This window comes from Salvelinus namaycush, chromosome 21 (assembly GCF_016432855.1).
Source record: "Salvelinus namaycush isolate Seneca chromosome 21, SaNama_1.0, whole genome shotgun sequence".
NCBI lineage: Eukaryota > Metazoa > Chordata > Actinopteri > Salmoniformes > Salmonidae > Salvelinus > Salvelinus namaycush.
The window spans coordinates 37,009,257-37,023,973 of NC_052327.1; the positions used below are offsets into that span (position 1 = coordinate 37,009,257).

General features: G+C 43.3%; 1 protein-coding gene across 1 annotated transcript in view; it reads right to left on the reverse strand.

The window, feature by feature from the left end:
• Positions 1-14,717, reverse strand: part of LOC120066718 (SH3 and multiple ankyrin repeat domains protein 2-like) — a 159,908-nt gene that overhangs the window by 83,587 nt on the left and 61,604 nt on the right. Inside the window, exon 10 of the mRNA XM_039018180.1 lies at positions 3,747-4,068. Coding sequence (XP_038874108.1) covers positions 3,747-4,068 — 322 coding nt within the window. The remainder of the gene's footprint in view (positions 1-3,746; positions 4,069-14,717) is intronic.

Below are 14,717 nucleotides of genomic sequence, written 5' to 3' on the forward strand. Positions count from 1 at the left end.
GTGCTCCGTTGGATGTTCAAAGTTACGGATATTTTTTAGAACCCAACCCTGATCTGTACTTCTCTACAACGTTGTCCCTGACCTGTTTTGAGAGCTCCTTGATCTTCATGGTGCTGCTTGCTTGGTGGTGCCCCCTGCTTAGTGGTGTTGCAGACTCTGGGGCCTTTCAGAACAGGTGTATATATACTGAGATCATGTGACAGATCATGTGACACTTAGATTACACACAGGTGGACTTTATTTAACTAATTGTGTGACTTCTGAAGGTAATTGGTTGCACCAGATCTTATTTAAGTGCTTCATTACAGAGGGGGTGAATACATATGCAGGCACCACTTTTCCGTTTTTTATTCTTTAGCATTTTTTTGTAAGTATTTTTTTTCACTTAATTTCACCAATTTGGACAATTTTGTGTATGTCAATTACATGAAATCCAAATAAATTCAAATTACAGGTTGTAATGCAACAAATTAGGAAAGATTGGCAAGGGGGATGAATACTTTTGCAAGGCACTGTATTTATGTAAAACAAGAACAGGATGAAAATAGGTCCTCCACAGCAGCCAATGGTTGTGTTTGAGTATTGTCATAATGAGCATTGTCATAATGAGTATTGTCATAATGAGTCATTTTTTTATCTACTGCCATGCTGAGGTAAAGAAAATATGAGCGTCCATCATCATCATCATCCTCCTCAGAGCGGATATGTAACACTCACTGTCATGGAAAATAATTTCTTATTTTTAGGATATATCCGCTTTTCATGGAAATAGGTACAAAAAACTATAGACTAAATGGCCTATACTTGTAAACTTTGTTTGATAGTTATGTATGTAAACCTTGAGAGGAGGTCTATTATGAAGTATATTTCTGAGACAGTATAAGCATTTATTTTCCATGGCCTTGATAGGGAGAGCAAGGTTGAATCGTGTTCGTCCATGCAGACAACAGTACTGTAATAGCAACCAACACTTATCACATCACATATGAAATACACTACAGTTGTTGGTCTGCAGTTAGAGGATATTATCTAATATACTTGGAGTAGGCTAGCTAGTAGCTGAAACACATATGCACCATACTGTAGTAATGGCCTTAGCAACCACTCCTGTAACTAGGGAGGAAATAGCAGTGTTCCATTTTAACTGCTGCACTCCAGTAACGGTGCCAGTAATAATGTATTAATACGCCAGTAACGGTGCCAGTAATAATGTATTAATACGCCAGTAACGGTGCCAGTAATAATGTATTAATACGCCAGTAACGGTGCCAGTAATAATGTATTAATATGCCAGTAAGGTGCGAGTAATACTGTATTTATATGCCAGGAAGCAGTAACAGTGCCAGTAATAATCTATTAATACGCCAGTAACGGTGCCAGTAATAATGTATTAATATGCCAGTAAGGTGCCAGTAATAATGTATTCATACACCAATACGGTGCCAGTAATAATGTATTCATAAGCCAGTAAGCAGTAATGGTGCCAGAAATAATGTATTCATACACCAGTAAGCAGTAACGGTGCCAGTAATAATGTATTCATACACCAGTAAGGTTCCAGTAATAATGTATTCATACGCCAGTAAGCAGTAACGGTGCCAGTAATAATGTATTCATACACCAATAAGGTGCCAGTAATAATCTATTAATACACCAGTAAGCAGTAACGGAGCCAGTAAAAATGTATTCATACACCAGTAATGTGCCAGTAATAATGTATTCATACGCCAGTAAGCAGTAATGGTGCCAGCAATAATCTATTCATACACCAGTAAGCAGTAACGGTGCCAGTAATAATGTATTCGTATGCCAGCAAGCAGTAACGGTGCCAGTAATAATGTATTCATACGCCAGCAAGCAGTAACGGTGCCAGTAATAATGTATTCATACGCCAGTAAGCAGTAACGGTGCCAGTAATAATGTATTCGTATGCCAGCAAGCAGTAACGGTGCCAGTAATAATGTATTCGTATGCCAGCAAGCAGTAACGGTGCCAGTAATAATGTATTCATACACCAGTAAGCAGTAACGGTGCCAGTAATGATCTATTCATACACCAGTAAGCAGTAACGGTGCCAGTAATAATGTATTCGTATGCCAGCAAGCAGTAACGGTGCCAGTAATAATGTATTCATACGCCAGTAAGCCTGCTCACCCGACTAAGAGGAGGCATGTGAGGCAATCACAACAACTCATTATACGGGCTGAACACGGGCTGAACACAGACTGAACAAGGGCTGAACATGGGCTGAACATGGGCTGAACATGGGCTGAACAAGGGGTGAACAAGGGCTGAACATGGACTGAACATGGGGTGAACAAGGGGTGAACAAGGGAAAGCAAAGGGGAGAAAAGGTCAAATTTTTATAGGATCACTTGTGTGATTTCTGTCATTTTTGGATTCAATTTAGATTAATTTCCTTTTACGTTAGCAGTGAGTAATTGGCATGGCCCACTTACTGAGCATGCTGTGCTCTCCATAGACCCCCCTGCTAGGCGAAGAGATTCACACACACACACACACACACACACACACACACACACACACACACACACACACACACACACACACACACACACACACACACACACACACACACACACACACACAGAAGTATACAGTACACAAGTACACACACACACACACACACACACACACACACACACACACACACACACACACACACACACACACACACACACACACACACACACACACACTTTCTCTCTAAATACAAAGGAAACCACTACAGTACTACAGCTGAATAACCACTACAGTACTACAGCTGAATAACCACTACAGTACTACAGCGACCATGGTCGTTAACATGGACCAAAAAGGTCAAAAGTAGTGCACTATTTAGGGATTAGGGTGCACAAACTCAACTCATCCCAACACAACAAACCCTCCCCTTCCTCTCCTTCTCAATCCTCCAGACAACTGTCTAAAACACAAACGTCCACTCCAACATCCACACCATAGATCCCTTTCCTGCAATCAAAATACCTAGCGTTATTCATATTTTTCATAATTTCGTAATTAATAAACCAAATATGCCGAAAATCCGGTGTCCAACGGTTTTGTTTTATTTCAGTCTTCTGTGATGTTTATAAAGTGTAATATTGGGATGCAAACTCATAATTGAATACACTTCATCTGACATGGAACAAGTGTCTTCTTTTTTAAAGCCCATAACCCTGTGTGTGAGGTGTATACTTTTGTTTCAAAGTAGATTTGTTTAAGACGACCAACAAACACTCTGTGTGACCCTGATTTAGCCCACTGCAGTAAAAAGGTTAAGAGAGACTGATTGGACCGACGGTTGAGCACGTCTAACATCTCATGGGTCAACATCCATACACATCCATCCATACACATTTTCATGAAAGACGGATCAGACTTTCAGCGAGTGTGACAACTCTTCCATCTCTATTCCCCAAGCTGCCATGTACTTCAGGGACTTTTGGGCCAGATTTTTGGGGCCAAAATACTCCTAATAGCAGGTTCTGTATTGAGGGCACTTTTTGGAAAGTGACACCCTATATCAGTGTATCCTAAAGTTGGTAACATGGTTCAAATAATAGGTTGGGCAGCTCCATAACAAATTAGGGCCCACCCATAAGAATTATCATGTCATTATGGACCCCCATAAAAAATTCCATGATTTCAGCTTTGGGCACCCGCAAGAAATGTATACCCGCAAGAGATGTGTCAATGTATAATTCAAATTCTGGTTGGTGACTGACCTGGGCTGGCGCTGGGGGACCTGTCTGGGTGTCTCCTCCCCCAGGCGCCCCAGGGAGGGCGAGCGTGAACGGGGAGGGCGGGGAGCCCCCTTCCCCATGGTCCTGACTGTTCCATTGGGACTGGGCATCTGCTGCTGCTGGGGCCGACGGGGTGACAAGCTACGAAGGGGAGAGTGGCTCGGCGAGGGCAGGGGTGACCGGTTGTTCACGTTCAGGTTGTTGTCGCTGTTGGAGCGTAGGAGCATAGACCGTGGAGCAGCTAGTGTACTCCGTGGGGCCTGCTGGCGACGGGTGGGTTGGGCCGGCACCTCCTTGAAAGGCACTGAAGGGAGGGATGGAGGGAGAGAGGGGGGGATTAGAACAAGTTTCAACACAGAGAAATATTACATAATTTGTCATTTCATCATTTCATCATTGTTCCTCCAAAATAAGCTGGTTGAATAATAGAATAAGTGGTATTTCTCTCTCTCTCGCTCTCTCTCTCGCACATGAACCCCCCCCCCCCCCCCACACACACACACACACTGCTTATTTGGGTTCAATAGAGAACCAAAGGTAGTCTCTAACCTTGAGGTATTAATAAGCATAATTGAGCCTTAGTGGAGATGCAATGAGAGCTCCTAACTAGCTGGTCTCACAGGCTCAGAGCAGGCTGCCTGGCTGCCTGGCTGCCTGGCGGAGGAGGAGAGAACTTCTATTCAACTCAAGCTATAATAAGAGCCTTGGTGGAATTCCCCTGCGTTTGATGCAGTGCTCGGCTCACACAGCTGAAGCATGATTAATGATGATGTTTATTTCTCCGCTGCCTACTAAATACCAGGGAGGAATAAGAGGCTTGTATACAGCAATATAGGGTTTAACCCAGAGATGATTGGCCACTGTGTGAGAGAGATGACACTGCTTTGGAAAAGAAAGCAACCGTACTGTCATAGGAGAAGGTTCTATAAAAAGGCCTCTGAAGAATACCTCTTCCAAAAGGCCTGAGTATGTGTGTCAGACTCTCAAAAGCACAATTTAAAGCGATAACCCCTCAAAACTGTGACTGTACCTATGGAATGCATCATACTATAGAGTAGGTCCATGCTGCATTGAGAGGAAAGGTCACATGTCCAACCCCCAATGGCAGGTCCCACCCCCTCTCCACCTGACTCTCCCACTAATGCTGATATCTGGATGGCCTATCATCAACAGCATAGGCATAGCTAATTAAAGATTGGTGATATGTATGGATCTACATCAGGGGTTTTCAACCTTTTCTTGCCCAAGGACCCCCTTTTTGGCAAACCAGCGACCCAGGGACCCCCATCAAATGTTAGCAAAGAAACGTGTCTTATCATCAGGTGAATGATAATGGCAAGGAGAAGTAATCAACATTTTAAAATGAATAGATTTAGTAAATAGTATTTCATTATTTTGACAGCCAATTAGCTAGAAAAGTAACTACAAACACATTTTTGCTAAGAGCAGCTGTTTAGCTGGTTAAACAAAGGTTAGCCATCTGTTGGCAAAAAATGATGTCCAAGTCAAGAAAGCTTACCAGTAGCCAGCAGCACTTGCCGCACTGGTAGACTATTGACTGGTAGCCTTGACTGGTAGCCTATTGACTGGTAGCCTTTGACTGGTAGCCTTTTGACTGGTAGCCGTTTGACTGGTAGCCTATTGACTGGTAGCCTATTGACTGGTAGCCTTTTGACTGGTAGACTATTGACTGGTAGCCTTTGACTGATAGCCTATTGAATGGTAGCCTTTTGACTGGTAGACTAGAGACTGGTAGACTATTGACTGGTAGCCTTTTGACTGGTAGACTATTGACTGGTAGACAAAGACTGGTAGCCTATTGACTGGTAGCCTTTGACTGGTAGCCTTTTGACTGGTAGTCTATTGACTGGTAGCCTTTGACTGATAGCCTTTTGACTGGTAGCCTTTTGACTGGTAGCCTATTGACTGGTAGCCTTTTGACTGGTAGACTATTGACTGGTAGCCTATTGACTGGTAGCCTATTGACTGGTAGCCTTTTGACTGGTAGACAAAGACTGGTAGACTATTGACTGGTAGACTATTGACTGGTAGACTTTGACTGGTAGCCTTTGACTGGTAGCCTATTGACTAGTAGCCTTTGACTGGTAGCCTTTTGACTGGTAGCCTATTGACTGGTAGCCTTTGACTGGTAGCCTTTTGACTGGTAGCCTTTGACTGGTAGCCTATTGACTGGTAGCCTTTGACTGGTAGCCTATTGACTGGTAGCCTATTGACTGGTAACCTTTGACTGTTAGACCATTGACTGGTAGCCTTTTGACTGGTAGAATATTGACTGGTAGCCTTTTGACTGGTAGACTATTGACTGGTAGCCTTTGACTGTTAGACCATTGACTGGTAGCCTTTTGACTGGTAGACTATTGACTGGTAGCCTTTTGACTGGTAGCCTTTGACTGTTAGACCATTGACTTGTAGCCTTTTGACTGGTAGCCTTTTGACTGGTAGACTATTGACTGGTAGCCTTTGACTGTTAGACCATTGACTGGTAGCCTTTTGACTGGTAGACTATTGACTGGTAGCCTTTTGACTGGTAGACTATTGACTGGTAGCCTTTTGACTGGTCGACTATTGACTGGTAGCCTTTTGACTGGTCGACTATTGACTGGTAGCCTTTGACTGTTAGACTGCTGACTGACTTACACTCATATGTTATCTGGTGTACAGTACAGTATAGTACAGTATAGTACAGTACAGTACAGTGCAGCACAGTAGGCTATACTCTCATATGTTCTCTGGTGTACAGTACAGTACAGTACAGTACAGTACAGTACAGTACAGTACAGCACAGTACAGTAGGCTATACTCTCATATGTTCTCTGGTTATACAGTACAGTACAGTACAGTACAGTACAGTACAGTACAGTAGGCTATACTCTCATATGTTCTCTGGTTATACAGTACAGTACAGTACAGTACAGTACAGTAGGCTATACTCTCATATGTTATCTGGTTATAGAGTACAGTGCAGTACAGTACAGTAGGCTATACTCTCAAATGTTCTCTGGTTATACAGTACAGTACAGTAGGCTCTACTCTCATATGTTATCTGGTTATACAGTACAGTACAGTACAGTAGGCTATACTCTCATATGTTCTCTGGTTATACAGTACAGTACAGTACAGTAGGCTATACTCTCATATGTTATCTGGTGTACAGTACAGTACAGTACAGTACATTACAGTACAGTAGGCTATACTCTCATATGTTATCTGGTTATACAGTACAGTACAGTAGGCTATATTCTCATTTGTTCTCTGGTTATACAGTACAGTACAGTACAGTACAGTACAGTACAGTAGGCTATACTCTCATATGTTCTCTGGTTATACAGTACAGTACAGTACAGTACAGTAGGCTATACTCTCATATGTTCTCTGGTATACAGTACAGTACAGTACAGTACAGTACAGTACAGTACAGTACAGTAGGCTACACTCTCATATGTTCTCTGGTTAAACTGTACAGCACAGTACAGTACAGTACAATACAGTACAGTACAGTGCAGTGCAGTATAGTACAGTACAGTACAGTACAGTAGGCTCTACTCTCATATGTTCTCTGGTATACAGTACAGTACACTACAGAACAGTACAGTACAGTACAGTACAGTACAGTACAGTACAGTACAGTACAGTACAGTACAGTACAGTACAGTAGGCTCTTCTCTCATATGTTCTCTGGTATACAGTACAGTACAGTACAGTACAGTACAGTACAGTACAGTACAGTACAGTAGGCTCTACTCTCATATATTCTCTGGTACACAGTACAGCTCTAACTCCAAAACGTTTTGGGACACTGTAAAGTCCATGGAGAACAAGAGCACCTCCTCCCAGCTGCCCACTGCACTGAGGCTAGGTAACACGGTCACCACTGATAAATCCATGATAATCAAAAATTTCAATAAGCATTTCTCAACGGCTGGCCATGCCTTCCTCCTGGCTACTCCAACCCCGGCCAACAGCTCCGCCTCCCCCGCAGCTACTCCCCCAGCCTCCCCAGCTTCTCCTTCACCCAAATCCAGACAGCAGATGTTCTGAAAGAGCTGCAAAACCTGGACCCGTACAAATCAGCTGAGCTAGACAATCTGGACCCTCTCTTTCTAAAACTATCCGCCGCCATTGTTGCAACTCCTATTACCAGCCTGTTCAACCTCTCTTTCGTATCGTCGGAGATCCCTAAAGATTGGAAAGCTGCCGCGGTCATCCCCCTCTTCAAAGGGGGTGACACCCTAGACCCAAACTGTTACAGACCTATATCCATCCTGCCCTGCCTATCTAAAGTCTTCGAAAGCCAAATTAATAAACAGATCACTGACCATTTCGAATCCCACCGTACCTTCTCCGCTGTGCAATCCGGCTTCCGAGCTGGTCACGGGTGCACCTCAGCCACGCTCAAGGTACTAAACGATATCATAACCGCCATCGATAAAAGACAGTACTGTGCAGCCGTCTTCATCGACCTGGCCAAGGCTTTCGACTCAGTCAATCACCGTATTCTTATCGGCAGACTCAATAGCCTTGGTTTTTCTAATGACTGCCTCGCCTGGTTCACCAACTACTTTGCAGACAGAGTTCAGTGTGTCCAATCAGAGGGCATGTTGTCCGGACCTCTTGCAGTCTCTATGAGGGTACCACAGGGTTCAATTCTCGGGCCGACTCTTTTCTCTGTATATATCAATGATGTCGCTCTTGCTGCGGGCGATTCCCTGATCCACCTCTACGCAGACGACACCATTCTGTATACTTCTGGCCCTACCTTGGACACTGTGCTAACTAACCTCCAAACGAGCTTCAATGCCATACAACACTCCTTCCGTGGCCTCCAACTGCTCTTAAACGCTAGTAAAACCAAATGCATGCTTTTCAACTGTTCGCTGCCCGCACCCGCCCGCCCGACTAGCATCACCACCCTGGACAGTTCCGACCTAGAATATGTGGACAACTATACTACTACGTGTCTGGCTAGACTGTAAACTCTCCTTCCAGACTCATATTAAACATCTCCAATCCAAAATCAAATCTAGAATCGGCTTTCTATTTCGCAACAAAGCCTCCTTCACTCACGCCACTAAACTTACCCTAGTAAAACTGACTATCCTACCGATCCTCGACTTCGGGGATGTCATCTACAAAATAGCTTCCAACACTCTACTCAGCAAACTGGATGCAGTCTATCACAGTGCCATCCGTTTTGTTACCAAATCACCTTATACCACCCACCACTGCGACCTGTATGCTCTAGTCGGCTGGCCCTCGCTACATATTCGTCGCCAGACCCTCTGGCTCCAGGTCATCTATAAGTCTATGCTAGGTAAAGCTCCGCCTTATCTCAGTTCACTGGTCACGATAACAACACCCACCCGTAGCACACGTTCCAGCAGGTATATCTCACTGATCATCCCCAAAGCCAACACCTCATTTGGCCGCCTTTCCTTCCAGTTCTCTGCTGCCAGTGACTGGAACGAATTGCAAAAATCGCTGAAGTTGGAGACTTTTATTTCCCTCACCAACTTTAAACATCAACTATCTGAGCAGCTAACCGATCGCTGCAGCTGTACATAGTCCACCTGTAAATAGCCCACCCAATCTACCTACCTCATCCCCATACTGTTTTTATTTTATTTACTTTTCTGCTCTTTTGCACACCAGTATCTCTACTTGCACATCATCATCTGCTCATTTATCACTCCAGTGTTAATCTGCTAATTGTAATTATTCGCTCCTATGGCCTATTTATTGCCTACCTCCTCATGCCTTTTGCACACACTGTATATAGACTTTCTTTTTTCTACTGTGTCATTGACTTGTTTATCGTGTTATTGGCTTGTTTATTGTTTACTCCATGTGTAACTCTGTGTTGTTGTCTGTGTCACACTGCTTTGCTTTATCTTGGCCAGGTCGCAGTTGTAAATGAGAACTTGTTCTCAACTAGCCTACCTGGTTAAATAAAGGTGAAATAATAAATAAATAAAAAACAGTACAGTACAGTACAGTACAGTACAGTACAGTACAGTACAGTAGGCTCTACTCTCATATGTTCTCTGGTATACAGTACAGTACAGTACAGTAGGCTCTACTCTTATATGTTCTCTGGTATACAGTACAGTACAGTAGGCTCTACTCTCATATGTTCTCTGGTATACAGTACAGTACAGTACAGTACAGTACAGTACAGTACAGTACAGTAGGCTCTACTCTCATATGTTCTCTGGTATACAGTACAGTACAGTACAGTACAGTACAGTACAGTAGGCTCTACTCTCATATGTTCTCTGGTATACAGTAGAGTACAGTACAGTACAGTAGGCTCTACTCTCATATGTTCTCTGGTATACAGTACAGCACAGTACAGTACAGTAGGCTCTACTCTGATATGTTCTCTGGTATACAGTACAGTACAGTACAGTACAGTACAGTACAGTACAGTACAGTACAGTAGGCGCTACTCTCATATGTTCTCTGGTATACAGTACAGTGCAGTACAGTACAGTAGGCTCTTCTCTCATATGTGCTCTGGTATACAGTACAGTACAGTACAGTACAGTACAGTACAGTACAGTACAGTACAGTACAGTACAGTAGGCTCTACTCTGATATTTTCTCTGGTATACACATATCTACAATGTGGGCCAAAATAGTTAACATTCCCTTGAGACTTTTTCAAGTGGTTATGAAAGCAGACATCAATATATAAACAAAAGGAGTTATGAAATGGTAACTAATATGGATTCAATAATTAACTTTTTAGTTCATTAGCAGTTGTTATTAAACCAATAAAAACTCATAACCTGTAAGAAACAACACGATGATATCAGTGATTAACCTAAAGGCATAAACAATAGAACCCACTCTCTCAGTTTCTATATGCCACACAAAGTATCAGTAACCACTCAATACACGGGAAGCCTTCAAAACCCATAAAAAAACCTCTAGCTCAAGTATCACTGCTTACCTTCTTTCTTCAAGGCATTCAGAAAAGACTTCATTTTCCCCCTTTTCCTTATTGCTTAATTGTTCATGGGAAATGTGGAGATATAAATAAATAGAAAAAGAGCGAATATGAAATGTATCCGAGTTTTGTAGTGGGAAAAAGCAGCAGCAAGTCGTTCCAGTGGTAAAGCGCGTGACAATGGGAGGGAAAGAGATTGGCTGGGAAGGCAAGCAGGCAGAAGGACAGGGAGGGAAGGAAAGAAGGAAGGAGGGAGACAGGCAGGGAGGGAAGGAAGGAGACAGGCAGGCAGGGAGACAGGCAGGCAGGCAGGCAGGGAGGGAGGGAGGGAGACACACAGACAGGCAGGCAGGGAGGGAGGGAGACACACAGACAGGCAGGCAGACGGGCAGGCAGGCAGGCAGGCAGGCAGGGAAACAGATAGACAGACAGGCAGGGAGACAGTGAGATAGACAGGCAACCAGGGAGACAGACAGGCAGGCAGGTAGACAGGCTGGCAGGGAGACAGGCTGGCAGGGAGTCAGGCAGGCAGGCAGGAAGACATTCAGGGAGAAAGGCAGGCAGAGAGACAGGCAGGGAGACAGGGGGACAGGCAGGCAGGGAGAAAGGCAAGAAGGCAGGGGAAAAGGCAGGCAGGGAGACAGGTAGTTAGGGTGACAAGCAGGACGAGGAAGGCAGGGTGAAATGCAGGGAGACAGGCAGGGAGGCAGGGAGGCAGGGGGGAAAGGCAGGCAGGGAGCAGGCAGGGAGAGGGAGACTGGCAGCCAGGGAGAAGGTGGGAAAAAAGGCAGACAGGGACGCAGAGAGAAAGGCAGGCAGGCAGAGAGACAGGGAGACATGCAGGGAGACAGGGACAAAGACAGCCAGGCAGGGGGAAAGGCAGGGAGACAGGGACAAAGACAGCCAGGCAGGGGGAAAGGCAGGGAGACACTGCTTGTTACTGACTATGAGAATGGGATCACAACGCACCAGTTCCACGCATCTCCATTTCCCTCTCGTCCTCTCACACTCACTCTCTCTCAGTCTCTCTCTCTCTCAGTCTCTCTCTCTCTCTCTCTCTCTCAGTCTCTCTCTCTCTCTCTCTCACTCTCTCTCTCTCTCACTCTCTCTCTCTCTCTCACTCTCTCTCTCTCTCTCTCTCTCTCTCTCTCTCTCACACTCAGTCTCTCTCTCTCTTTCTCTCTCACTCTCTCTCTCACTCTCTCTCTCTCTCTCTCTCTCTCTCTCTCTCTCTCTCTCTCTCTCTCTCTCTCACACTCACTCTCTCAGTCTCTCTCTCCCTCTCTCTCTCTATGTCTCTCTCTATATATATATCTCTCACACACAAACACTCTAACAGACAGTCAGATGCACTGAAGAAAAAAAAACTCCCTAGACATAGCGTTGCTTCACCCAGGTTCAACATTCCAGAGACAAGCAGCACATGATCTCAGCAAGAATGTGTCAATTATTATAATCATTATGGATGGGGATAATTCAACTAAACCACAGCCACTTTGATTACTATCATTAACACTGATTTTAATATAAACCAGATTGCTAAACACTGTATTATCTAAAACTACTTCAATAATAATCCAAATGAATGATGTTGCCATAGATGACAGGGCAGGACACATTCTCAATACGTGGCTGTCAAACACATGGTGGAGAGGTGTTGCTTGCAGTCACATAACACCCAAATTAAACATGCATAAATCAATGTTCAGTGGAAACAGGTTTGGCGAGAGATTGGATTTTAACCCGTGCTTTCGCAGGAACAGCTGTATCGAAAACAAACCCTTTGTGTTGCTAGGCAACCTTAGCGAGGAAGTCTAAATTCGTTATTAGCAAGTTGCTTGTTGGTTGTGAAATTATGTGGGCGATTCCACGGCAGCATAGGCCGAAAATATTTCTGGTATCTCAGATTGTTCTGGCAATTCTCATAGTAACTTCATTGGGAGGAAAGATGTTTGACATGCCTTTTACATTTGTATCACAAACCATTTTCAAGAAAAGCATGATGAAAGTTTGAGATATTCATATTCATATTTATATTTATTTATTCATATTTAAATTCATATTCATATTATGTTGAATAAATTAATGTGAAAATGTGTATTTCAGAATCTAGATATACTCCATATTTGAGAAAATACTGTAAGGCATATAATGACACCATGATGTTGTCTGTATCATGTACGTTCACAGATCATAGGGTCTTACAGGAGACATGTTCAGGTCTAAGATGGGTCTAAAATGGCAACTTTCATGATGATAAAAAAAAAAACATTGTAAAAATACAAGTGTGTCAAACATTCAGTTCAGTTTCTATGTGAGAATTACCAGAACAATGTGAGATACCAAAGATATTTTTCGGGCTATGCTGGCATGGAATGGCCCATTCGTAGTGTTTTTACCAAGCATTTGTAACCAAGCACTTACAGAACAACACATTCCAAATCCTATTGGAATGTGATTGAGAATTAAGACATGTTCTGATATTATGAAATGTTATTCCCTCTTGGGAATAACTTTAAGACTTTCATTGGGAAAACAACATATTGAATTCATATTGAATTGGCATTTGGAATTACTCCTTCCATCAACATTCCCTTAATTGCTCAGAATTAATCTAAAACCATTGGTGTGGTCGTTAGTAGTCTAAATATACAAGAACCAGCTGAAAGCAACATGATAATGACCCTATACTAGATCCTGTGTAATGTACTGTCTATGATGAATTACAAAGCATCATGACTTCAAACCAGCCTAACATCTAACATCTAAATGACTGTAGGCTACAGGGGAACTGTGGATGGGGGGAATCTCTACGGACCACCTCTTCTCTTCTCTGGCACACAGATTGTTAGATAGCAACCTGACAAGCACCAACCTCTGCTTTCCTCTCCAAGGAATAGCTTTAACATTTTAAACCTGAACCTCCGTGTTATAACACCAGCCACTCAATCAATCAAACACAACGAAAAGAAAGAGCAGCTTGTGGTAGATCAATCTCAGAGGTAAAATAGTGACAAACCATCTTGTTTGAGCACCACAAACCCTGAGTGATGGATCCATAAAGATAGAATGATAGAACAACACTTATGTCACCACATTGATCAGTGATGCAGTAGATTATACAACGATGCAACAGTGATAATTGATCACATGACAAGGATACTGAAGAAACAGCACTGATGAGTCTACATTTTCAGCAACAATCATGAAAAGACAACCACCAATGTATAGATATACGCCATATAAAGAGGCTACCTCCCTACCCATGGGTCTTCCATCGAGGAACCGACCAGATCTGAGATCCCGAAAGCCAATTATCACATGGATCTGGGAACCATGGCAACCACGACTGGATTTATATGGGACACGGATTTACATAGTTGACTGTAGAAGAAGGCAGATGCTGTAGGTTTATGTGTCATGACTGCAGCCATGATGTTGAACTATAAAATACAAATTCTGTTACACTCTTAGAAAAAAAGGGTTCCCAAAGGGTCCTTCGGCTGTTTCCATGGGAGAATCCTTTATGGTTCCAGGTAGAACCCTTTTTGGTTCCAGGTAGACCCGTTTCGGGTTCCATGTAGAAGCCTCTGTGGAAAGGGTTCTACATTGAACCCAAAAGGGTTCTACCTGGAACCAAAAAGGGTTCTTCAAAGGTTTCTCCTATGGGGACAGCCGAAGAACCCTTTTAGGTTCTAGATAGTACCTTTTTCTTTCTAAGCGTGTATAAACCAATGTAATGAGGTTAGCTGTCACAAAGACCTTCACTCTCAGACTGAAGCTAATCAGCCCGACTATGACTCAAGGGGCAAATGCAAAAAGACAATTAAATAATGAAATAATTGGTTTGCAGCACCCTTTATATTTACGGAAGAATGTGGTCACAAAACATGAAGGAAGAAGTGATAACAGAGGACGGAGAAAAGGGACTGTTGGGGGTTGTAAATGCATGACAAAGGAGTTATGTGTCAGTGTCTATTTGG